Source organism: Vulpes lagopus, chromosome 10 (assembly GCF_018345385.1).
Source record: "Vulpes lagopus strain Blue_001 chromosome 10, ASM1834538v1, whole genome shotgun sequence".
Taxonomy (NCBI): Eukaryota; Metazoa; Chordata; class Mammalia; order Carnivora; family Canidae; genus Vulpes; species Vulpes lagopus.
The window spans coordinates 71,953,189-71,977,328 of NC_054833.1; the positions used below are offsets into that span (position 1 = coordinate 71,953,189).

The following is a 24,140-nucleotide window of genomic DNA, read 5'->3' on the forward strand; positions in this document are numbered from 1 at the left end:
CAGACCATCTTCTAACAGCTGTAGAAATAGATCTTTCAACTTAATATTCTTTACTGAAAAATCAGAAAAAATTCTGAAAATGGCATTGTATTTCAGCTAGGAAAATCACTGTTCCTCTTCAGAAATAGACCAAAGATGACATGGATGAGACTGGGCTGATACATTTTGATGATATTACTCTACCAGATGTGTTTTTTCTCCCCCCCCCCCCCCACCTTTTTTTGAAAGAGTAATCATTAGAGCAGTCCATCACCACAGGGAAATGAGCTTAAGTGATCTTCTGGGATTTCTTTCCACATATCAGTCACCAACATGCGAAATAAACCTGAGTAAATTTGACATTTTTCAAATGAAAATATTAATAAGGCTTAGTTGAGCATTCAAACTAAATCAGAAGGCAGAGAAAAAAAAACCCCACACTTTCCAAACTGTCTAAAAAAGAATGTATCAAGAAAACAGATGAACACATACTTGAGAGCTAGATGGGTCCAAACCCTGTTTTGTTTGGGCCACAAACAGGAATTTCCCTTTTCTGGCTGTATCAAGTGACCCGGGGCACCTTTAGCTGTCGAAACCTGTCAACGCTGATGTGCATGCTGATTATAGGCATGAAGAGGGCCTTAGTGAACGAGAAGGTATTGCTAGGACCTCCCTCCCCAGGATTTCAGGGAAGGCTCATGTTTACCATGCAATGTTATCTGAGGGGCAAGAGCCACCAATATAGGTCACAATGATATAAAGTTTCCAAAAACATAACTGTTCTTTGAACATAAGAACAGGAACAGCATATGTTGAAACAGCATCATATGCAACACTTGGGGGAGAAGACAAAAGGGAATTTAGAAAGGCAAAATCTCCCAAATCTGGGTGAGAGGCTGGAAAACACAGTTCTGTTTTCTTTTCTGGTAGAAGCATTCACTTACTTTCTCCTGAAGTTCAGGACAGGGGAGATATTTATCTCAAAAGACACAAAATGCATTTCTGTTCTCACATTTGAGTAGGCTCCAACGTATTTTATTAAGCTCTGTGTTTTGTGGTTCTTTTCTTGAAAAACCCCACATTCCCCCCTATCAAGAAGCTAGTGTCATCACTCAAGTGTTCTCAACTTCAGGAAATAAACGGGTATCCCAGGGAGAGGTTTAATTTTCTGGAAAGACAGGAAAGTCACCCATTCTCTCCAGCAAATTGAGAGCAACCATTTCTTTATTATTGACATGAATGTAGATGCTCAGCAAGGACGGGGGTGCCATGTTCCGCACATTTTTTTTAATACTTGCTTTTAGTTGTATCCCACTGTATTCTTAAATTTTTTGCCTATCAAGATGTCCAGAAGCCCCCGAAGTTGACAGCAGCATCGAGAGGAGGCCTACTTTCAGTTTGGGGACTGATCTGCTAGGTTACAAAGTGAATGTACTTGGCCTTGAGGCACAAGAAGTGGTACATTAACAAATCGCTATAAACACTAAAACTGTCCATTCATACAGTTTATTTCACTAGACTGCAAATTTATACACAGTATGAAGGGGTTTCCTGATAGCACGCATATAGTTTACTTTCTGTACTGTTGAAGAACCAATTGTTTTTTACATTATATCGTAATACCCTATCATTAAAACATTATTCAGTGAATTTTTTTCCAACTACGTATAAACGGAGATTTACCACACACACGGTGCAAGAATGTCTTTATAACATATTTGAATCACAAAATGTGAATCTAAAATACATCACTGTAATTAGAACACTACTTTAAAATTACAATGTCCCATGTTATATTAGCCAGATTGAATTAATCTCTGTCTACATCACAAAGTGGTTTGGTGGTTAACTTCTTGGATAACTGGCAGCAGCTTTGAACCAGGACGTCAAAAGAAACCTTTAAGAATCAATTTTGAATTTTAAAAACTTTTTTCTGTATGTACTCAATATTCTCACAATCAAAATGGGACATTTAAAAATTTATATATAGTCTCTAACACAAGGAGAAGAAATCCATCCCTCCCTTAGCTGAAAGGCTGGGGTTGTAATATTAGGTTTTGTAGAAATCTAAGAAAAGCATTGAACGGGGAGTGGAACTGAGTTAAAGAGAAACATAAAATTTCTTTAAAAACATTTTGGATTCCTTTGTCCTCTCTACCTCTGTCAAATGCAGAGAAAGAATACTGCATTACACAAATAAAGATGTGCTTCCGTGAAACGGTGTTCTAAAGAAAATGTATGTAAACAAGTCAGAGAGAAAGATTTCTTCATTTTCCCATTTTGTGGAGCGGGGCAGTGGGATGGTGTCACTTAAATAACAGAACTCCTTAGTCAAAGAACCACTTCATCACACACAAAACAGCTAGGGATAACCGCTGAACATTTCTCATGTGTTTCTTTTTCTTTCCCCCAAAGTTTGAGAATGTTTGAAAGTTCAATAAATAGTAGAAAAATAATCCTTTACTTAGAAATGTTGAGATGCATCATTTAGAGCTCAACAGGAGTTCCATAGAGCAACCGTGGCATCTAGGTACCGCTAAGAAACAAAGCGTCATCTTCCAAGCGCACATTTCTCTGGATGTGCCACATTCCCAGTCTCCGGCCGGGCACATTTCTCGCTCTTCCAGTTAAGGAGAGCCGAATGTTTCTGGCTCCTCAGAACATTCCTCTGGCTCAGCTTAACGAAGGTTCCCAATGTTTCATTTATAGGTTCCGTCTCTGTGTTTGGAGGTCTGCCTTCTGTTCCATTCCATTAGTACGATGGCAGGTTCATTAATCAGGCTTCCTTCCCCTCCGTCTCAGAGCCAGCCTTGCATTTGCACAAGCGTGATTTTGTGGTTGTTTCTCCTTTTGAAACACATGAACAGGCAGGAAATGAGTTAAAGCACTCTGGACGAAACACAAACACAAGGGGTTTCTCGCTGTGGAGTATCTGATGCTGGCTCTTTCTCCCTCCAGAACATTCTGTAGCTCCCAGATCCCGTCTTCTCATGGAGGTGAGGAGTGTTAGCATTCTGCGTCGACAGTGTGTACTGTCACGGCCGCCTGTAAGTGGTGGCTGTGATGCAGCGTGGGGTGGTGGGGGCGGTAGTGGTGGAACTTGTGACTTAGGAGGGCAGCAGTCTGGGGCGGGGTGTCCAGATCCAAGTCCTCATCGTGGTTTCCCACGTCGACCCCCGCCGACAGGGGGTCATTGTTACACGGAGGGTTCTCACTATCTTCCTGCGGGCTCATGGTACTGTAACCTAGAAAAGGAACAGAACAGGCAGCTGAGAGCTTCCAGATGCAGGGAAACTTCACTTAAGATTTCTAGGGCACTGGGAGATGTTCCTATCTGTGTGTTACATGGGTGCAAACATTTGCAGGCTGCCAGCAGACATTAAAGCGCCTTATTTTTTTTTTAAGATTTTATTTATTTATTAGAGACAGAGAGAGAGAGAGAGAGAGAGAGAGAGAGAGGCAGAGACACAGGCAGAGGGAGAAGCAGGCTCTATGCAGGGAGCCCAACATGGGATTCGATCCTGGGTCTCCAGGATCACGTCCTGGGCTAAAGGCAGCGCTAAACCGCTGAGCCACTGGGGCTGCCCAAAGTGATTTTTAAGGAGATCTTTTATTAGCCATTCTTATTTCACAATCACATAATACATAATCATCTTAGATACCTGAGAAAGCACAGATAAGAAAAAAAAATACACAAGCAAATCCCCAAATCAACAAAATAGCAACTAACATCACCACACATCCTAATCCACAGATGACTACCATTGACATTTGGAAGCCCTCTTTCTACACTTTTCCAGGAGATAAATTTTATTTAAAATAAAGGAAAAGAAAAAAAAAAAGACAGCCTCAAAAAAAAAGTCATAATGGGGCTCAGATTGAATTGGTGGGGGCTAGGTGGAGGGAAAGTGGGGCTCCAATAGGCCTGAATGTGATGTCACAACACAATGAGAACAAAAACAACTGCCGCCATCATTTGCACACCTGCTCCACAGCAGGCGCCAGCATCATGGGGTTCCCACACACCAGCCAGGTATGTAGAGTAACATCCATCTTACAAGGGAGGGAGATGACGATCAGAGAGGTTAATGAACTTGCCCAAAGTCCCACCCAATGAAATACTAAATCCACATATACCCATAGCAACCAGCAACGGAATCAACTATTCTCTGTGTAAGCTGGCTCACCGTATTTAAAGATTAATTTCTTTCGGTGTTCTAAGTAATACGTGTTTCAAAAGAAAATGCCCTTGCTGATCAAAGGATTCCATTCCAAGAACCCTGGCATGTTTTTAAATATTGCAAAAATCCCCTTTAAAAATTTTGAGAAGTGACAGCTCATTAATATTTCCACTGCATCTACGGTTAGCATCAATCAGGACTTACCCATGGGTAGCGCTAGTCACATTTGTGGCTGCAAAATTGATGTGCTTGCATACAGCCAAGCAAGAATAGTTTGTAGTTGAAAATGTATGCTCTGTGCAAAAATGCGAAAGGCAATTCTCCGTCCTCAATGAAACATTTCTCAAATGACAGAATTATTGATGTCAGTCCAACTCAACGAATATTTACTGTGCACCTATTATGTGCTAGGTACGGTGTCTGGCATTGCAGGAGACACCATGTGGTGAAAACCTGGTCCCAGCAGAAGCAGCTTTTAAAAGCTGCGCTTGAGAAATAAAGGCAATACAAGCACAGATCCATTCAATTATTCATTTATAGAGGACCATTATGGGGCCAGAGAGGGAGACGATGAAACACGAATAAGAGAGGTCTCTTTTCCTTGAGGATTTCACAACCAAACAGGAGACACGTACTTGTGAAGCCAGGTTTATTCTAATGCAGACGATGGTTAAGTGCTATAGTTGAGGTATAACTGAAACCTAGAACATGGAATGGCCGATTCTGGCTGGAAGAAAGAAAAAGCTTCACAGAAAAACTCATATTTTAGTTGGGCTTTAAAGGATGTGCAGGAGTTTGGTAGGTAGCTATGAGCCAGGGGACAGAGAAGCACAGCCATGGAGCTGTGAAGTGCCAAGGCCATTCCCATATCACGTGGTGAGAGGGAAGTGCTTGTAGGTAGCTGGAGGACATGGCAGGAGGTGGAAAGGTGAGTTCTGGTCAGATTATAAAGGCCATGACAAAGCAGAGAAAATGGAGAAACAACAGAACATTTGGAGCAGGCTGAAAAAAAATAGCATGAGTTCCTGTGTTTCAAAGAGAGTTCTGGTGGCAGCTTAGAAGATAAAAAGGAGAGAGGGGGGGACCGTTAGGTTATTTCAACAGATGGGAGACTAAGAAAACGAAGTATGGAATTGGACAGATTTAAGAGTATCTCAGGAGCAGAAGTAAGAGAAGCTGGTTAGCTATTACAAGTGAGGGGGATGTGGTGGTGGGGGCGGTGCTTGAGGAGTAAAGGGCACAGCGACTTTGAGTCAGGATTGTAAGACTCGGAGATCCCAGGTCTCAGGGACAAAAATGATTTTTGCTTTAGACAACTTGATTTGAGAATTTGTGGAGATGTCTAGCAAGAAATGCAGGAGTGTTGATCATGAGAAGTCAGGGCAGAAGAGGGGGAGTTCACTGACGAATAGGTCTACCGTCAGAGAGCCTTCTTGGTGCCAGGTGGGGGGCTCGACACAAAAAGGGGTAAAGGTGAGGCTCCAGCTCCTGAGAAGCCCACGGTCAAGAAGGGCACGAAAACAGGTGTTAAACAGAGGCCTACCGAAAGGAACACCTAAGCTGGTTAACTTGGCTTATACCTGAGAAGGACACTTAAGGTAGCCCTCGGGGGAGAGAAGGTGTTCGCTAGGTAAAGAGAGGGGTAGAAAGGTACTGCAGGCCAGGAGATAAGCAAACACAAGGACACAGTAGCCTGAAAATCTCTAGTGGGCTTGAGGGGATGATAAAAAGCTTGGTATGGGGGAGACATACCAAGATGCAGGAGATGCAGGAGACACTGCCCGACACATAGGCTCAGACCAGGTCAAGGTGGCTGGTAGAGCTGGGAGTTGGGATTTAGGTTAACAGGCAAGGGGGTAAAGCAGGGTGGCCAGGACATCACATGTGCTTGAAGAGGCTCCCTCGTGCCAAAGAGGAGGCTGGACAGAAGGAAGGAGGGATCAGCTAAGAGGACAGGAGGCTGGAGTGCTGGCCCCAGGGAAGAGAAGACCTGAAGGGACAGTAGCAGTGTGACAGTAGAGCAAGTGCTGGCTTCAAGAGACCATTCGAGTGCACAGCAGGCTGAACTGGGAGGCCAAATGGACTTGCCTGGTGAAGATGCCAGGAGGGTTGACAACCTTGGATAAGGCTGAGGTTTCTAGGTTCAGGGGCTAGGGAAACGATGATGCCTCTCCTCAAGAATAAGGGATCAGGAGTCAGAGTGAGTTTCTCAGCTTGGTCATTGCTTGGTCTGGAATGTGAGACCGGGTGGCAGCTCTGAATCTCCAGCTACGAAGTGCTCTCTGTGTGCTTACACTACCACGTGCTTCACATGCAGGAGGCTTGAGTGAAAAATACACTTTTAGCAAAATCTCAGTGTCTCGTTTGATTATTCTTGGCCTACCTGTAGCACCAGGCCGTCTTTACCTTGCCTCCAGATCTGTCCTGAATGGCTTCCCATCTCTCATTTACAAGCACCCACAGTAACTGTTAACTAATTTGCACATTCGTGACAGGCCCTCTGCCTGGCTCACCCTCCCACCCTCCGTCATCTGGCTATTGTGCTTCATGCTTCAATTTTTAAAGGTCTTCTCTGGGAAGCAGCCCAAAGCCCAGCCCTCGGCACACATGGGGTTGGATGCCCCTTCTGTGAGTTTAAATAGCATTCAGTGCACATCTCTAGCTTATTTTTTTTTTTAAGATTTTATTTATTTATTCATGAGAGATAGAGGGAGAGAGAGAGAGAGAGAGAGAGAGAGAGAGAGAGAGAGGCAGAGACACAGGCAGAAGGAGAAGCAGGCTCCATGTAGGGAGCATGACGTGGGACTCGATCACGGGTCTCCAGGATCAGGCCCTGGGCTGAAGGCGGCGCTGAACCGCTGAGCCACCCAGGCTGCCCTCTATCTTACATTTCTACTATATAATAAACTTCAGGGCTGTCTTGTCTGTTAGCAAATTGTTTCTGTACTCCTAACATTCAACACAATGCCTCCCACAAAGCAGGCACCTCATTTTTCAAAATCACATTACTATGCTCCCGAAGCAATGGCATTTGCTTTTTTAGTTATCTGTGGTTTTTACCTGGTGTGACATTCAGCGGTCTCACCTACTAATGAAGACATTCCAGGACTCACTGGGCCCTGCCCAGTTGTTCCAATTCAAGATTTCAGGGATGCTCTGAACCTGGCTGGCCACAGGCTCAGGGTGGTTTTGATGGTAGCGTTGTTCCCAATGCAACTCAGGGACACCCCCATTTCTCCTGCCCTTGCTTTCTAATGGGAACCCCCAGCAGAGGCTCTTCCAAAGTGAACCACTTGCTCTGAGGACATTCTGTTTCATTTCCGTAGCACCCAACCCCTCTGTAACTTCCTCAGGCTTCCTCTTAGCTCAATAATTAATGACAGTCTGGAGGGAGGGATAGCAAGCTGTGGAGGAGGAGGAAAAAGCCAAACACATGCGCTCACTTAACAAATGTAGTGTTTACTTAGCACCAGGCAATTCTGTTGAATGCTGGGAACAGTGATGAATAAGACGGACTCTGTCTGACTCACGGAGGGGGAAGCACCATTTAAAACACAGAGGATATCCAAAAAGGCTTTCAAAGGACAAATTTCTTTACTATCCAAATGTGCACACAGTCAAGTCTTTGCAAAGATGACCTCAGGCAAAAAGGAGGCTTCAGGACAGAATAGAAGAGTCAAGATGAGGCTGCTGCTCTTCCGTATTCTGCTTACATACTTAGCTAATGGTTCCTGAGAAAGCTCTCTTGATGGGTAGGGACGGAAGGTCCCTCTGAGGACTCACTCCCCACCTTGTGGCCACAGACAGTAACTGCAGGAGGATATCTGTGCACCTCTAGAAAATGGTCTTGGGGTGCACTGGGTAGGTAGCTTTTGACCATGTTGTCAAGGCTCAGCATTTGCCTTTTAAGCTTTTTGGAATTTGAGTCACTAGGAGGAAATTTCCCCTTTGCAAAGAAAAATATGTTGCTTAATATATACTTGCATAAAGTTTCTAACAAGACTGTAACCAACACATGAATTCACAAGGACAAATATACATTGGCGGTTTTTGAATTAAAAGTAAGTCAGTTGTGAATTAGAATACGGTATTTTCAGAAGAGATAATGGATAGAGCATATACAGAATTAAAAACATCAGTAGGTAGGAATTGTTTTTAACCACTGCTTGTGAGCAGCATAACACTAAATAGTCGAGTGCTAAAAACAATTATTCTAAGTGGTCTTAGAATATTGACAAAAACAATTCTATCTTTCAAAGACCATTTTTGAGTAGTTTTTTTTTAAGATAGAAAACTTAAAATAAGATTCCTCTGAAATACAAAACTCTCTTGGCCACATGAAATACCACTGATTCTTTAACAACAGGAGTTTGAGCTACATGGGTCCACGTGTAGGCTGGTTTTCCATAAATATAGGACAGTAACCGTAAATGCATTTTTCTCTTATGATTTTATTTTTTTTAAATATTTTATTTATTTATTCATGAGAGACACAGAGAGAGGCAGAGACACAGGCAGAGGGAGAAGCGGGCTCCATGTAGGAAGCCCAGTGTGGAACTCGATCCCGGACTCTGGGATCATGCCCTGAGCCGAAGGCAGACGCTCAATTGCCGAGCCACCCAGGCATCCCTGTCTTGTGATTTTCTTTTCTTGAGCTTACTTTATGTAAGAATACAGTATATAATACATGTAAAATACAAAATGTATGTTGATCCACTGTTTTATGTTATTGGTAAGGCTTCCAGTCAAGAGCAGACTATCAATAGCTAAGTTTTTGGGGAGTCACAAGTCATACATGGATTTTTGACTGTGAGGGTTTGAAGTGGGGAGGTCAGTGCCCCTTATGCCCACAATGTTCAAGGGTCAACCGTATATCTAAATAAAAACAAAGCTTGAAGTCTCCAAGTTTGGCTTGGGAACATTCAGTTTTAATTCTAGGAATATCACAATTCTGAACCCTATCATGAAAGTCTAGTATGTTCAGTACTTATACATCTATGTACTTTATTTTTTTGAGTTTCCTTTTGTGTATCAGACCCAATGACTCACGTGGAAATATGCTCACTGGGTTTGCAAAGAACCGGGGCCCTACAATTTTACCAGTTCAAGGGCCAGCACCAATGCCACCTTCCCCCCAGGGAACTTCTTGGATTTAGGTGCAGATAAAAGTGAATTATCTCCCTATCTTCTTTGTTCTGGTCCTTTAAGGAAGCTGTCATATTCAGCCTTTTATCAGTCTCATGAATACATGCATTCATTTACAGTTTCCTGCTAGATTGTAAATTCCTTGAGGGCAGAGTAGGTATGGAGGTGGGGGAGGTCAACCCTGAACTCAACATGCCTGCCCTATGTTATTGCATTTAATGCTTACAACTGTACCAGGGAGAAATTTCTATTCCCATTTTAATTATTAGGACACCAAGGTCCAAAGGAGCATCACTAAGACCTCATAATCTGCAAAGAGGGGGAGAGGTGGGTTCCAAGTGAGGGTTGACCCTATTTTATAAGCTCTTCCACCCAAGTCTGCCTCACAGAAATGAAGCTGCCCCTTCACTAGGTCCCTCCCACTGTGCAAAATGCAGATGCCCAGTATGTTCACCAAGGAGAACACAGAGCTGAGGAAGAAGTGTGCTAACAAAGCCATTCAATTAAATTTCCTTATTTCAGTGTGCAGCTATGGCTTATTCTCAGCATTGCAGGGACATTAGAACTTGATGCCAGCACTTTTAGTGACCCACTGTACAGGTTCAGGGATAGGACAACATGCAGTTAAACGCTATTGATTTTGTGGTGCATTTGGAATTATTTGGAGTGTCAATGCCTTCCATTGCTTTTGGTGTTGCATTCTGTTGGCACAAGAAACTATTTTTCATTCCTCGGGGATAACAGGATCCAATTATTGTGAAAAATGAAAGAAAGCAAGCCCTTAGTTAGATTCCTTAGCTTTCAGATACTGACACTGCACTGTTTCTTTTATCTAAGCTGTTGCTTCATATGCCATTTTCCTAAGACAATGGGAGAGCTAATGGATCATCGTAAACGTCACTCAGAATTTCAATTTCGTACTGAAGCAATTTCTATCCGGAGAGAGAAAAGATTCAGTATTTCTGCTGAATAAGAAATTATTTCTGTTGAACTTTAGTAGCCTCAAACCTGTTTTATTATTCAAAGGAGAAGAGGCACAGAACTGGCTGGCAGAATGAATTTATGCAAGTTCAAAGGTTTTTACAGGGGGGAAAAAAAAGCAGAAAGTCAAAGAAACTGAAAAATTTAAGTTGTGCTTTGACTCTCCATAGAAACCTGAGGTTTCTACTTAGTTGCTGGGAACAATGTCATTCAAAGCCCAAATTAGGAGCCTCCAAATTATAATCAGAGTTTTGGCTTCTCCTGTTTTCCAAAGGGAGTTTGAATACCTGGCTGTCAATGTAAAAGGCAACACTGGTCGCCTTGATGAATACCCATTCCTGCATTTGTTAGCACAGGAGTGGGAGCACACTGCTTGAAGACATCCCTTTTTTCCCCCCAGGGTAGATATGGAGAAAGAAGAGTCAAAAGGTATAAATCCATTATTTACACATTTAAAAAAGACCTGATTCTTGGAAGAAAATAAAGATTTCTGGAAAATTGTTTTTTTTTTTTTTTTTTAAGATTTCTGGAAAATTAAACAACCATATGAAAAATAAAAAGATCTTACAATTACAGGAAAGGTCCCACACTCCTGCCGCTCCAACATGTCTGTAGTTCTCTGTGATGCTAAGCCATAAAAACCCTGGCAAGGTAAGAAGCTCAGTGGTGGCCAAATCTTTGGTATAGCATGTGGACTTGAACTACAGCTCGCTCAGCCTTGGTGTCTTCCCAATCTAGCCCCAATCCTTGCTGAGCATCTTAGAGCCACCTTATACAACCTCCATGACTAACTATATACACCAGTTCCTTTGCCTATAATATCCTTTGCCCCCAGCTTTTCTTTTAGCATCCTTTAGGTCCAATGCAAATCGTTGTCTTCTTGGTGAAACCTTCCCTGTACCTTCCAGGCATGGCTGGAGGTCAGGGTGGGGAATGTCAGAGGGAAGCACAGACTCTTGCCATGGCCCAAGTGCACATGGGCTGAGAGCGCCCTTGAGGATGCTGGTATTTGTCAACTAACCACACTGGGTAATAGGAGCAATGAGGATGCCAATTCCCAAGGGTAAGTGGAGGAGAAGCAGGTTCCATTTAGAGAATGTGAATCCTTACACAAGGAGAACATCTAGAAAGCAATCTCTGTGCCCAGAGGTCACCTCAATTATCTGGGAGTGCAGAGACGTAATCAAAGTGACCCTTGGGCTCCTATAAACATGCCATGTTGGAATGTGTCCTTTGGAAAACTATGTCAAAGTAATGAATTTGAGTACAGAAGAGGAAAGAGAAGTATGGGTGTGAGTAATGGACCACAGGAGCCCACCAGGTTCCTCAGAAGGAACGGGACCTTACCATGATCACTTTCTGTCCCCGATCGACCCCAGTAGCGACGCCTCCTCTCTGGACTGTGTGCGTGTCGTTCGATGACTGCAGCTATAAATCGAGTATTGCTGACTGTGGGAAGCAAGGACAGTTAGTCACTCTTATGCCAGTATCTTTATTATATCAAGCACATTTACTCTGAACAGGCTCATTCACACTTTGGGGGAGCTAGTCTTTGAAGAGATAGAAGTAAATTTTTTTTTTTAATTGTGAGGATTAGTGGCAGTGAGAGGTCCCTAATTACAGGTCTCCAACATGCATTAAGAAGATATGTTCTATATAGTTGAAGGCCAGGGTATGTATCTCAATACTAAAGGAACTCTCTTTTGATAGTCTTCCCCCGCCCCGCCCCCCGCGAAATTATATACATTTAATACCCTGAGGGATTAAAACAACATATACCTGATTTCTGCCTTTCTGAAATAATATTATGCTGGAAAGCAAGGAGGAGGAGAAAGAAAAGGTAGGGGGAGGTATTTTAGGTCAAGCATTTCATGCAAAAAAGGAACATCATGAAATCTTTTAAGATTTTTTAAAACAAAGCAAGCACCTCCACTTATGTCTAATGAAAATGGGGGAGGAAAAACCTTGGTCATGTCAAAGATTCTTAAATTCTAACATAAGCCAAAAGGATATAAGAAGGAGTGTTTATTCTGGGTTAGCCTCCTGCTGGCACGTTCCGCTACGAGGCAGCTTGAATACTCACTGATGCCTCTGTCCTCATGGCTGTCATCATCCCTTTCATCTCTGTCATTTTCCAGGTTGGACATACGCACTGACATTTCTACCCATCATTAAAAAGAGAGAAACATGACTATTTAATCAAACAAAATCACCCACTTTAATACCCTGAGAAGTGCTCGTTTGATGCCTGGGTGACAGCATTCTATTATGAACGAATCTAAACTTGGAAGACAATCAGCTGATGTCCCATCTATTTTTTTTTTTTTAAAGGAGGAAGGAGCAGGAATCAGAAGAGGGAGTGCCAGACATGAATAATCAAGAGAGACACCTGAAATTAACTTCTGAAGAAAAGAGAGAAAAGAATATGTAGAGGTCAATGGATCTTTAATCCTCTACTAATGTACCTGAAAAAGAAGGAAGGGGTCTACAGACATGTGGTATCTGTGCTCATTTGTGAGCACAGATATCACATTAAACAGTTGGTATGGAAGCCATGATTGCAGATTAATCATTCTGTATCTGACTTCGATTACTTATCCCATTTAAGACATGTGATTATTGCTTTGGATGTTTTCTTTCACACTATGTAATACTAGCGACAACAGAACAGATTCATGGTCTTGCAAATAGTGGCTCAGGGTATCGTTGCTCTACTTGTCTGGAACAGCAAAGAGAACACACCTCTGAGTTGAGGGAAGAAAAAAACTTCCCACTCAACTGCCTAGCACTCCCTCACTGGCTTATTCCAGAGGCGGGAGGCGGGAGCTGAGCCCTGTGTAAGAGGAGAGAGCATCTAGGGATTTTATGGGGAATCAAAATGAAGCCCACAGGGTTTAGCTAGCTACTAGAGAATGAGCCATGGGCTAAAGGAGGAAAGGAGGCTTTGGGGACTCACGAATCATACTCCCTGGAAGCAGAAAATGAAGTGCTGTTCTCCTAAATGCTTAGCAGCTTATGCAATCAGCTACTGTCCTTCTGGTGTTGGAAGGACACCAGGGAGGCTGCTGTCTCCTGGAGGAGCTTTGGACTCATTCATTGGGAGCTCACCTTGGGCAGCAAGAGGAGACATGTGCTGATGACTCCGGCGATGAATCTGATGGCGGTAGGCATACACAGCGAGAACCAGGACCATGATGCATCCCATGATGCCCCCGGCCACAGGACCCACGGGGGCACTTTTAATCATGTTCAGTGTGACCACCTCATCACCTTTGTTAAAATAAACAAACAGATGTCCTTGTAATGATTTCCCAACTGTGGTTGCAAGTGGGGTTGAAGATGAGATGGGAAGAAATAGAGTGGGGTGGGGTTTGGTGGAGACAAGAGCACCTGCTTTAAGTTCTGAAAAAGGCCGAGAGGACCCAACAGAACATAGGAGTAGTGAATTCCTTTAGTTCCTGGTTCTCAAATGACATGCTGGTTGCTCAGCACAGTAAGAGCACACCAGACAAGGACTACTAAAAACAGTGAGGAGGTAAGAATCACGAAAATTTGTGCTGCCCAGGGCTAAGAGCCTGGCTCCTCGGGGTGTGGGCTCCTCTTGGAAGAGAAGTCATGGAGTACAGAGCTGAGCGTTCCATAGGCCTCTGAGCACATATTTATTGTACCTGGCGCCCTTTATGCCTGTGGGTCAGTCACATGACCCTTAAAAAAGGATCCCATTTCAAAGCTAATGGGTTCCCTTTAAGACACTATTTGCACTGTCGCATAGGAGACTGCAGGGGGGCATATAAAGTGATGTCTTTGAACAAGGTCATTTCAACTAGGTCCTCACCTGGTTCAAGAATACTATGTGAGCTCAGGACCCTGCTTCACATAGGAGGAGCTTTTCTTCTGCTGACAGGTTAATGTGGGGAGATGTTTAAAAAACAAACAAACGAAAAGGTTTAAATATCTCTCCTGTCAGGTAAGCTTTAGGAACTTGTGCTAGCTCCAGAGAGACACTGAGAAAGACTCAAAGGAGGTAGGCAGGTAGTTATCTTTGAGGTCTGGAGGCCTGATCCCAGACATGTTCCTCCCTACAGTGTCTCTTTCCACCCCCCTGAGCTAACCCAGGCCACATGAGATAGCTTGGGCTTCTGTTGACCCCAAGACCTTAAGTACTGATTTGTAGCCATAAGACTTCTGCTTTGCAAATGTGGTGATGGAAGGTTACAGCAGGAGACCGACGTGCAGCAGTCACTCCACCCATCTCTGGCCCCATTCTTCTGACAGCTGGGACTCACATTCAAACAAACTCCACAGTTCAGCCATGCAGAAATCAGGCCTGATGGTTCTCAGAACAAGCTTTATGGGAACGAATTCCAGGCTTGTAAAATTTGGCAGGAAAAATGGCTGCTTACTCGGCACAGAATATCTAGCCAGCTTTGAAGGTAATTATGTGCCTTGGTTTTGTAAGTACAAACTACTGGCAAAGGAAACAGGAAAATAGGGTTGAGGATCATTTTAAGAGTTTTGTCCTACTGGAGAGGATAAAAAAAAAAAAAAGTATTGAGAAATCAAAATATTCTGGGTTCCCAATAAACATACCTATTGCTCCCATGTCGTCCACATATGGACTTTTGGCTCCCACGATTCCTCCGAAGCATTCTTTCTGGGGAGCGCAGTAGGATTTGTCCAGGTGAGTCTTTCCATCGCTGTCCACCATGCACCATTCACAATCCAGCACACCAAAGCAGTCCCTGCCAAGGAAGAGCAGATGGACTTGGGTATCAGACAGCTCTCAAGAGTGCCATTACTTACTAGTCCTGTAAGTCCTCAAGCTTTAGTTCCCTTTCCTTATAAAAGAAGAACAGCCAATAGTCTGCCATGGGATAGCTGTTTTATGTCTCACAACAGCTTGAAAATGAGAGAAATAAAACTGTTCTTTCCGTGGATCATACCACAAAATCCACACATCACAGATTAGTGCAGGATTATTTCAAATCATCTTAAAAGACCAAATGGCCCCAAGGTTTGTTAGACTTTGGCCTGACCCCACATATAGGGTCATTTAAAAGAGAGGGAAAAAAGGGGGGGGGTAGGAAAAATGGGCAAATAGATTGGGGAAATACTAGATAAATTAAACAGTTTCCTTACTGCCAATTTCTTAGAACTTTTAATACGTTAAGCATAATAGGACTCAAAGAGGATGTGTGCAGTGTTTCTCAAATATAACTGATTTTGAGTTATTGCCTAACATCCCAAATTAATCTGTCCGATACTCTACCATTTCTTTGCTAAAACATGCATTAAAAGTAGAACTGGGGGAGATCCCTGGGTAGCTCAGTGGTTTAGCGCTGCCTTCAGCCCAGGGTGTGATCCTGGAGTCCCGGAATCAAGTCCCACATCAGGCTCCCTGCATGGAGCCCGCTTCTCCCTCTGCCTGTACAGGTCTCTGCCTCTCTGTGTCTCTCTCATGAGTAAATAAATAAAATCTTAAAAAAAAAAAAAAGTAGAACTGGCTGCCCTTCTACCCACTGAATGTTGATAATCAAGTGGCAATCTGCAGTCGCAATAAACAATCACCCCACTCTCACCCCTGTAGTCCACGATAGCCACTATTCGCATGATGGCTAGTCCCAAATATCTATCCTAGAGAGAAGGGAGAGGGAAAGGGAGAGGGAGGAAGGGACATGTAGTTTTTGGTTCTCCAAGCTATCATGATGCCGATCTACTTTCTAAGAAAACAGAATTGATGAGCTATAATGTGTCACATGTAGAGTTGGGTTCTGCTTCAGGAACCCTAAGAGTTCCTGCCCCCTCACTTGTGCTTCTTCGTGCCATGTCCCCTCTCATTCCTTTTATTTCAAGAGTAAACTTTCCCATCCACAGATGAGACGACTAACATATAGTACAAACACCAACTAGCTACAACAAGTAGAAACTGGAAAACATTAAACCTGCTGGATAAAAAGCTCATAAGAATCACTTTTGGGTCTGAAAAATTGGTACACCTTTAAAAAAATATCAAGAAGGAGAATGATAAATACCAGCTGGAAAAGCTCAATGAGGCTGCTGGTCACCATTCCTCACTAGGTTCTACTCCCGCAGTGATCATGTTGATGTAAACGCAAGCACCGGGCAATGCTTACCCACTTTCCATCCTCTGACTGCACCTGCTGTTGACACACTGATGAAGGGCATCTTGCAGGCCAGGGTCAATAGCTGTGTATGTCACCGGCTCCTGGTGGACCTCACAGCTTGGGTTTCTATGCAGGAGCAAGTCTGGAGGTTAGGACCAATGACCACTCACATTCCAAACTCATCAGGCCTCTGGCCCTTGATAGTGTCAGATAGATCTGGGTTTAAATCCTGGCCACTTAAATAGATGTAACCTTGGGCCAATCACTTAACCACTCTTGAGCTTTAGTTTGTTCATCCTTATGTACAATAGAAAAAAATATATATATAAAAAAAGAAGTCATAAATATCCCACAAAACATGAACGTATATAATCAGAAGAGGGCAGCCCCGGTGGCTCAGCGGTTTAGCGCCGCCTACAGGTCAGGGCGTGATCCTGGAGACCCGGGATCGAGTCCCGCATCAGGCTCCCTGCATGGAGCCTGCTTCTCCCTCTGCCTGTGTCTCTGTCTCTCTCTCTCTCTCTCTCCCTCTCTCCTCTCTGTGTATTCTCTTGAATAAAAAAAAAAAAATCAGAAATGAAAGTTACCTCCCCTGACTTGCCACTCTAAATCTTTTTTTTTTTTTCAAGGTAATCATTATTAATAGTTTCATGAGGGTCCCTTTAGACATTTTTTTTCTATGCTTAAACATATCAGTTTCTATGATTAAACATATCAGTACACCCAGATTCTTTCCTTTACGTTCTAGAGAAGGGATTTAACCCCAACTTATTTAACTGTAGTCTTAAGATTTGTCACTAATGTAAAAAATACATGAGGTGTAAGCATGTGTGTGTGAAAGATACCTACAAGATTTATCACAAAGTTAATTTGAAAACTAAGTGACTCAATGTGCATAAAGTATCTGACACCTGGCAGACACTTAGCGATTGCTTGTAATAGTCTCATAGCTTTTGTACGGACCACATATAATTTTCACGTTTCACAGCATTTAAATGTACACCGGAAAAAGGACTTCATTTTAAGGCTTGAAATCTGACTCAGTGAACAGTCACATCATTAGAATCAATCATCTTCTTACCACAACTCCAAACAAATCTATAGAGGAGGCTCTGTGTGTGTGTGTACAATATATATAATACACATATTGATGTAATGTCTATCTTACCGGTTCTCTGCATTTGTGAGGTTCCCAGTGCACTCATTGACCTCTAGAGGGCACTCACAGGGACATTCACATTCATTTTGTTCCATTCTGAAAGGCAAAAGGAAAATCACTATGCAGAAGATCCATAACAAACTTTGTATTGTATATGTACCAGAAGAAGGAAAAGAAAATGTGAGCTAGTTAAAAGGGACAGTTAAAAGGAAGCTGTGACCAACGGTTTAAACATATAATTCGCCTTAATTCATTACTCTTTGGACAAGGATACTGTAAACTGCACAGCTAGAAATACTTCCGTAACCAGGACCTTCTTTTTCTCCAGGGCACCCCCCTGTGTCTTCTGTTTATATGGCAGATGCCACGTCAAAATGATTGGCATCAGTTCAGATATTTAACAGTGGAGTAAACAGAGAAGAGGACCCATTGCATTTTTACCGGTGACAGTTGAGACAGAGCCGATCCACCATGCTACAAGCACAAAAGGCAAGAGAGTCGCACGTTTCATTGACAATGCCAACAAACGCGTTGGTTCCTGGGATCCTTGCCAGTCTGTACTTAGAACAGTGGCTGCCATGCACAAGGTTCGTCAAATCTCCCTAGAGACAACGGAGGCGTCAGAAGTGACAGACAACAATGCGAAAATTCATCCCTACCGTGGTGAAAACGACTCTTCAACCAACTGCTGAAAGTAGCTTACAATAAAACTTTATTTCTGACTACAAAAGTAATATATGGTTACTGCTGAAAGCTGGAATAATAGAATTTTTTTCTTAATATCAGAGATAATTCCCAGGTCCCACTTAACAGTTGTGTATATTTATTTATTCTCATATCTATGCTTATAGATAAAAATTTTATAGCTGTTTTGTAATTTTTTTTTAAAACACATTACACCATAACATGAAGATAACTGCAAAAAACAATGAAAGACAGCATTCAGGTAAGGAATAGTTTAAAATGTATTCAAAGGGGATCCCTGGGTGGCGCAGCGGTTTGGCGCCTGCCTTTGGCCCAGGGCGCGATCCTGGAGACCCGGGATCGAATCCCACGTCAGGCTCCCGGTGCATGGAGCCTGCTTCTCCCTCTGCCTGTGTCTCTGCCTCTCTCTCTCTCTCTGTGACTATAATAAATAATAAAAAAAAAAAAAAAAAAAAAAAAAAAAATGTATTCAAAGGCAAACCTAATCCACCAGAAAACATGCAACCTCTGAGCCATCTTGGATAACCTCTCTTCTTCTAGAATAAAAAAACCCCAGACTCTTTTTAAGAGTCCAATTTCCTTCCAGAATATTTAAAAAATAGTATTTAAATAACTAAAGCAAGCATTCTTTTCTTCATTCTATAGCAAGAAAATGTGACAGCCAACTTCTTGAAATGCCAGATTTGTCTACTATAGAGAAAACCAAAGATTCAAAAGCAGCTCTGGGAAGTTGAATATGGCTATTCTTTTCTGCACGTGTGTCCAATGTAGTAGGCCAACTATGTAATCCCATGCTTGTTTCCATGCCAGTCATCCCTTATATGTGCATGCTGAGGATAAGCCTAACTGAGAAATGTGGCACTGGATGGAGGTCTAGATGAATTTTCCACTGCCTGGAAGATGCCCGCCCCTACCATATCAGCATTAAGATAGGCCTATCATCCTTTTAGCTCCACTACCCAGAAATGTTCCAGTTCCATTCTGGAATACCTTGAGCTGTTAAGAAATTATTCTAATTCATATTCCACTAAAATTTGCGTTTCTGAAAAATTTCTCCCAGAGTAGCCTGGCTTTGTCTGTTGAAGACTCAGGAAATCACTGTATAAAAGGTAGAAGATACAGAGTAAATCAGACTCTCACAGAACAATCTTGCTTGGCAGCTTCCTTCTGATTACACTCAAGTTTGTCAATGTCCTCTTTAAAGAGAGTGTTCCTTAGAATGATGTGAAGTCTAAACAGAGTAATAATGATTTCCTTTGAACCCACTATCCTATTCATCTATTTGTTTTTTTAAACTCTTTTATTCCAATTGTTTTTGCTATTGTTTTTCTGAGAGAATTTTCTGTCAACCCAATACATCTTTAAAATTTTTAATTATACATTCAATGATATGAATACCTGTCCTAAATAAAAAGCTTACTTCTTGTGAACAACTTTTTGAACGTTGGTTCTGTCATTATGTATTTTAGTTCTTTTCCAGCTAAGACTATTGACAAACTAGTAGGAACATTCTTAAGATCTTTAATAATATCTAGGTAAGCTTGCAGTTCTCTCAAATCAAATACTTAGAGTACTTTAAGCTACAAAAAATGTATTTATTTTTAGATGATCTACATGAGAGTTCCCATCTAACGAGGTAAGATGACCAAGAAATGACCTAATTTGGCCTTAGGAATTTAAGGAGGCTGCATGATCTCTAGAAGACAGGAAGAAGGGAACACATGGTGCCACACATATTTACATAAGAGTGTGGGAACAGACCTCAGCAGACATTTCAAAGGGTTTCTACCGGGTGAGTCTTTAAACAAACAAAACTAAAACAAAACACCAAGTATGAAACCTTAAAACATTCACTTTCCCAATCTGGGCTTTACACCCCATTCTGGTCAAGCTAGGGAGCTGGCCTAAGGTCCTGTCCTGTCATTCTATAATTTTAGGCCATGAAACAGCCAGGAGTCATATTCAGATATTAACTATTATTCCATTTCATATTCCGCAATGGAATGAGATGTGAGATGATAAGGGATCAACTTACCACAAGGCTAGTGTTGAATTTATAAAATCTTTGAACTGTTCTGTCACTGAAGCTGTTGCACAGGTTTTTCTTTACAAAGTTGGGGTGGTTCAGGATATCATTTGCTACCAACGGCTCCTAATAAGGCCAAGCAGACAGAAAACACAAGTCATGTAATTAATGAACCATAGGCCATGGGAGCACTGAGCTGTCGGCTTTGCAACAAATACCTTGTGGGTAATATGCTGTTGTTCCACGGGTGCATGTCCTTTGGGGTCAATGAGGGTTGGATGTGCCACCAGATAACCCCTGTCCTCCATTATGAAGCACCTGTGCCAAAACAAGTGATATCTCTCAGTAATCTACATGGTCTTTCTACACTTTCAGAGAGCATTTATCTTGCTAACCCTGAAACAAATTGCATTTATCTCAGTAAATATCCACTGAAACAAATTCACTGAAGGCTGGCAGGCAGGCAGATACATTATTCTTTTTTTAAAGTTTAATTTAATTTTTTAAAAAAGATTTTATTTATTTATTCATGAGAGACAGAGAGAGAAAGAGGCAGAGACACAGGCAGAGGGAGAAGCAGGTTCCATGCAGGAAGTCCGATGTGGGACTTGATCCCAGGACTCCAGGATCACGCCCTGGGCTCAAGGCAGACTCAACCACTGAGCCACCCAGGCGTTCCCCTCCCCCCCTTTTTAAAGTGGGATCCACATCCTGCATGGAGACAGATATGGGCCTTGAACTCATGGAACTCATGACCCTTAGATCAAGATTTGAACTGAGACCAAGAGTCAGAGACAATCAGCTGAGCCACCCAGGGACCCCAATAGATACATTACTCTTGAGGTGATAGATTACCTAGTATACAGTTTATAGTAATAAAGTTACACCTGACTCTGAGGCCACCTACCTAGTTTTATAGAATGTGTCTACTTAGCCCCAGTAAGATGAACTCAAAAATCTTTTGTAAGGATATATAAATGGCAAGTTTAGTCTTTCTTCAGAGGAGGGATTACTCTGAAGGAATTTGCCTTGGGTATTTATAGGCACAAGCTTCAAGCCATACAATTTCTTCTTTGATGATTAATATACATAAAATATAATCTTCAGGGACATACAAAAACTTATTTGATGGAAACACTAAAGCAAAGCTAGAATTGCTCTAACCAAGACTATGTGCTGCTCTATTTTACTCTGCATTCATTCCAACAGTTTGCTATGAATCCTACATTTCCCTATTCAGGCCAATGTGAAATTTAGCAGTGATGTGAAGCATGGGCCATAAGAGTGAAATAAGAAAGCTATTTTTAAAAGTGGCCTGCATTAAATCAAGGGAATACCCTTGCTTTGATCAGACACGTTCTTTTGAAATTAGGAGGTGAAGGCTTTTTTAGTTCTGCAAGCCTCTTTCTGGGGAAATGTAAAAGAGAACAGTCCAAGTGTCTGAAATTCCCACAAAGACTTTGGCTTAACTAAGTTAACATCAAAAGTACCCTTTCTGGTCTTCCTAGCACCCAAGATCTGGGAAACTTCTAATTACTGACTCTGAGAGAAACAAGAGCTTTCGGAGAATTCTGTGCCACAGTTACTCTCCTTGTTATAAGACAAATCTGAAAAAAAAAAAAAAAAAAAAAAAGACAAATCTGTTTGTCTATATCATAAATGGCATGCATCTTAGAAAAACGAAAGAACAAAAACTTTGTAATTGAACACCCAGGCCATGGATTGACTTTCTGGTCTTGACCATGACAATGTGGTTGCCATTCAATTAGAGATATCAGACATCATTTTCTTTATATTTTGCAGATAGACAGGAAGTGGTGTCCCTGAAGGGCTTACCTTATTTTGTTGCCACCATCTTGGTTACAAACTGGTAGTAAGTCCATCAAAACCTTGTAGAAGTATCTAAGTGTGAAGTCGATACCCATCACAGCCACAGTATGCCCAGAAGACAGCTGTGTACTTCATGTGAAAAAGATCAGTGAGAACAAGAGGCACAACTTATTTAAAGGTAAAAGTTACATTCAATCAGAAGGACGTTGTATGGTATTAGAAATATATGCCTACTGTTCCTCCACATTTTTTACCCCTCTAAAAATGATCAACTAAATGACTAACTGGTAGCATAACATGGAGATTTGATGAGAGAAAAACTTAAGGCTAAAGGTGGAATTTCCTAGTAAGACCAGCCCAAAACATGGACAGCTGTGGAATATGCCTAGCCCTGACTTTAGATATTCAGACAGGGGCTGGACTATTCTTTGGCAAGAATATGGAGGTGGCAGGAAAAGGCATCAGGTGGGAGATGGGATACATGACTACTATGGTTCCGCTCAATAAGGAACCTTAGACAAGAAACATGAATGATCTCTTTATTTCCCTCATTTTATAGATAAGGAAACTGGGATCTCAGAAAGGTTAACTGATTAGTGTAAGGTCATACAAAACTCAGTAAAAACAAAAACAAACAAACAAACAAAAAAACAAAAACAAAAACCCAAAATAAAACTAAGTCTCATTTTCTTTCTATAACATTAAGGTTGGCTCTACTTAAAACACAGCTCAGATTCTAGAACAAAACTCACGTGGTTCTCAGGCCAGTTCCTTCTCCAATCTAAAATGCTACTTTCAGAAAGAAAAGCACCAATGAGGATAAAGTTGGGTAGGTTATCACATGGTCCTTGCTAAGCCTTTAGCTCTGGAATCAAGCAGATCTGGGGTCAAATCCTGGTCCTCTTGGTTTCCATCTGTGTGGCTCCTAGGAGGCTACTTAACCTTTCTAAGACCCAGTTTTCTTGTGTGAAAATGGGGAGAAGAGTGTCTACCTCACAAGGCTGTCATTGGGCTTAAATGAGCCAGTGTGTTTACAGTGTTTAAGCAAGCTGCCTAATCTATCTAAAATACCCAATAAAAAGAAGTAAGTCTAAAGAAAACCAACCAGGGCTTAAAGCTCAGACAAGGACAGAGAATGAACTTATTCTCCTAGAGAAATGCTAGCTATATAAACAGCATGGATTTCTCTGTCACTTGGAATCTTGGTTCTTTCTAATGTATGATCATGGGTATTTGGAGGGGTTTGGGCTATTTGGTTAATGAGCTCTTGTACCTTTGTGGCTGGGAATTTGCAGGGTTTACTCAAAGTGGGAGATTACAAGGGCCCATCATTACTATCATCCATCTGCCTGATTTCTTTTTTTTTTTTTTTTTAATATTTTATTTATTTATTCATGACAGACAGAGAGGCAGAAGCAGAGACACAGTCAGAGGGGGGAAGCAGGCCCCTTGCAGGGAGCCCGATGTGGGACTCGATCCTGGGACTCCAGGATCATGCTCTGGGCCAAAGGCGGGCGCTAAACCTCTGAGCCACCTAGGGATCCCAAAATACTTAGTTTATCTATCTATCTATCTATCTATCTATCTATCTATCTATCTATCTATCTATCAGAGATAGATAGAAAGAGAGGCAGAGACACAGGCAGAGGGAGAAACAGGCTCCATATAGGGAGTCCAACACAGGACTCGATCCCGGGTCTCCAGGATCACACCCTGGGCAGAAGGCGGTGCTAAACTGCTGAGCCACCCGGGCTGCCCCCATCTGCCTGATTTCTTGATAAAGAAAGTACCAAGAGAAAAATGGGGCTGTTTTAGACAAAAGTCTTAAAAATTGTAATTGGAAAGCTCAGAAGAAACTTCCCAAAGCATAATAATCTTTTGGAAAATCAAAACTTGGGAGTGAAATTAGCTTTGTTATGTAGATAACTGTCTCCTTCTGGTTACTGTCAACATTGATACTAACTTATTCCCAAACTTCAGGCCAAAAAAAACCTGAAAACCCACAAGAA

The 24,140-nt window shown here is 42.1% G+C and overlaps 1 protein-coding gene across 1 annotated transcript in view; it reads right to left on the minus strand.

Annotated features, from left to right (window-relative positions):
• Nucleotides 1–202: 202 nt before the first annotated feature.
• The window catches only part of CACHD1 (cache domain containing 1), a 201,842-nt gene continuing 177,904 nt past the window's right edge, over nucleotides 203–24,140 (minus strand). Inside the window, exons 17-27 of the mRNA XM_041770890.1 lie at nucleotides 22,138–22,260; nucleotides 20,520–20,619; nucleotides 20,311–20,427; nucleotides 18,012–18,172; nucleotides 17,580–17,666; nucleotides 16,421–16,537; nucleotides 14,877–15,028; nucleotides 13,395–13,556; nucleotides 12,370–12,447; nucleotides 11,634–11,735; nucleotides 203–3,224 (exon numbers count right to left, since the gene is read on the minus strand). Coding sequence (XP_041626824.1) covers nucleotides 2,986–3,224; nucleotides 11,634–11,735; nucleotides 12,370–12,447; nucleotides 13,395–13,556; nucleotides 14,877–15,028; nucleotides 16,421–16,537; nucleotides 17,580–17,666; nucleotides 18,012–18,172; nucleotides 20,311–20,427; nucleotides 20,520–20,619; nucleotides 22,138–22,260 — 1,438 coding nt within the window. The 3' untranslated portion in view covers nucleotides 203–2,985. The remainder of the gene's footprint in view (nucleotides 3,225–11,633; nucleotides 11,736–12,369; nucleotides 12,448–13,394; nucleotides 13,557–14,876; nucleotides 15,029–16,420; nucleotides 16,538–17,579; nucleotides 17,667–18,011; nucleotides 18,173–20,310; nucleotides 20,428–20,519; nucleotides 20,620–22,137; nucleotides 22,261–24,140) is intronic.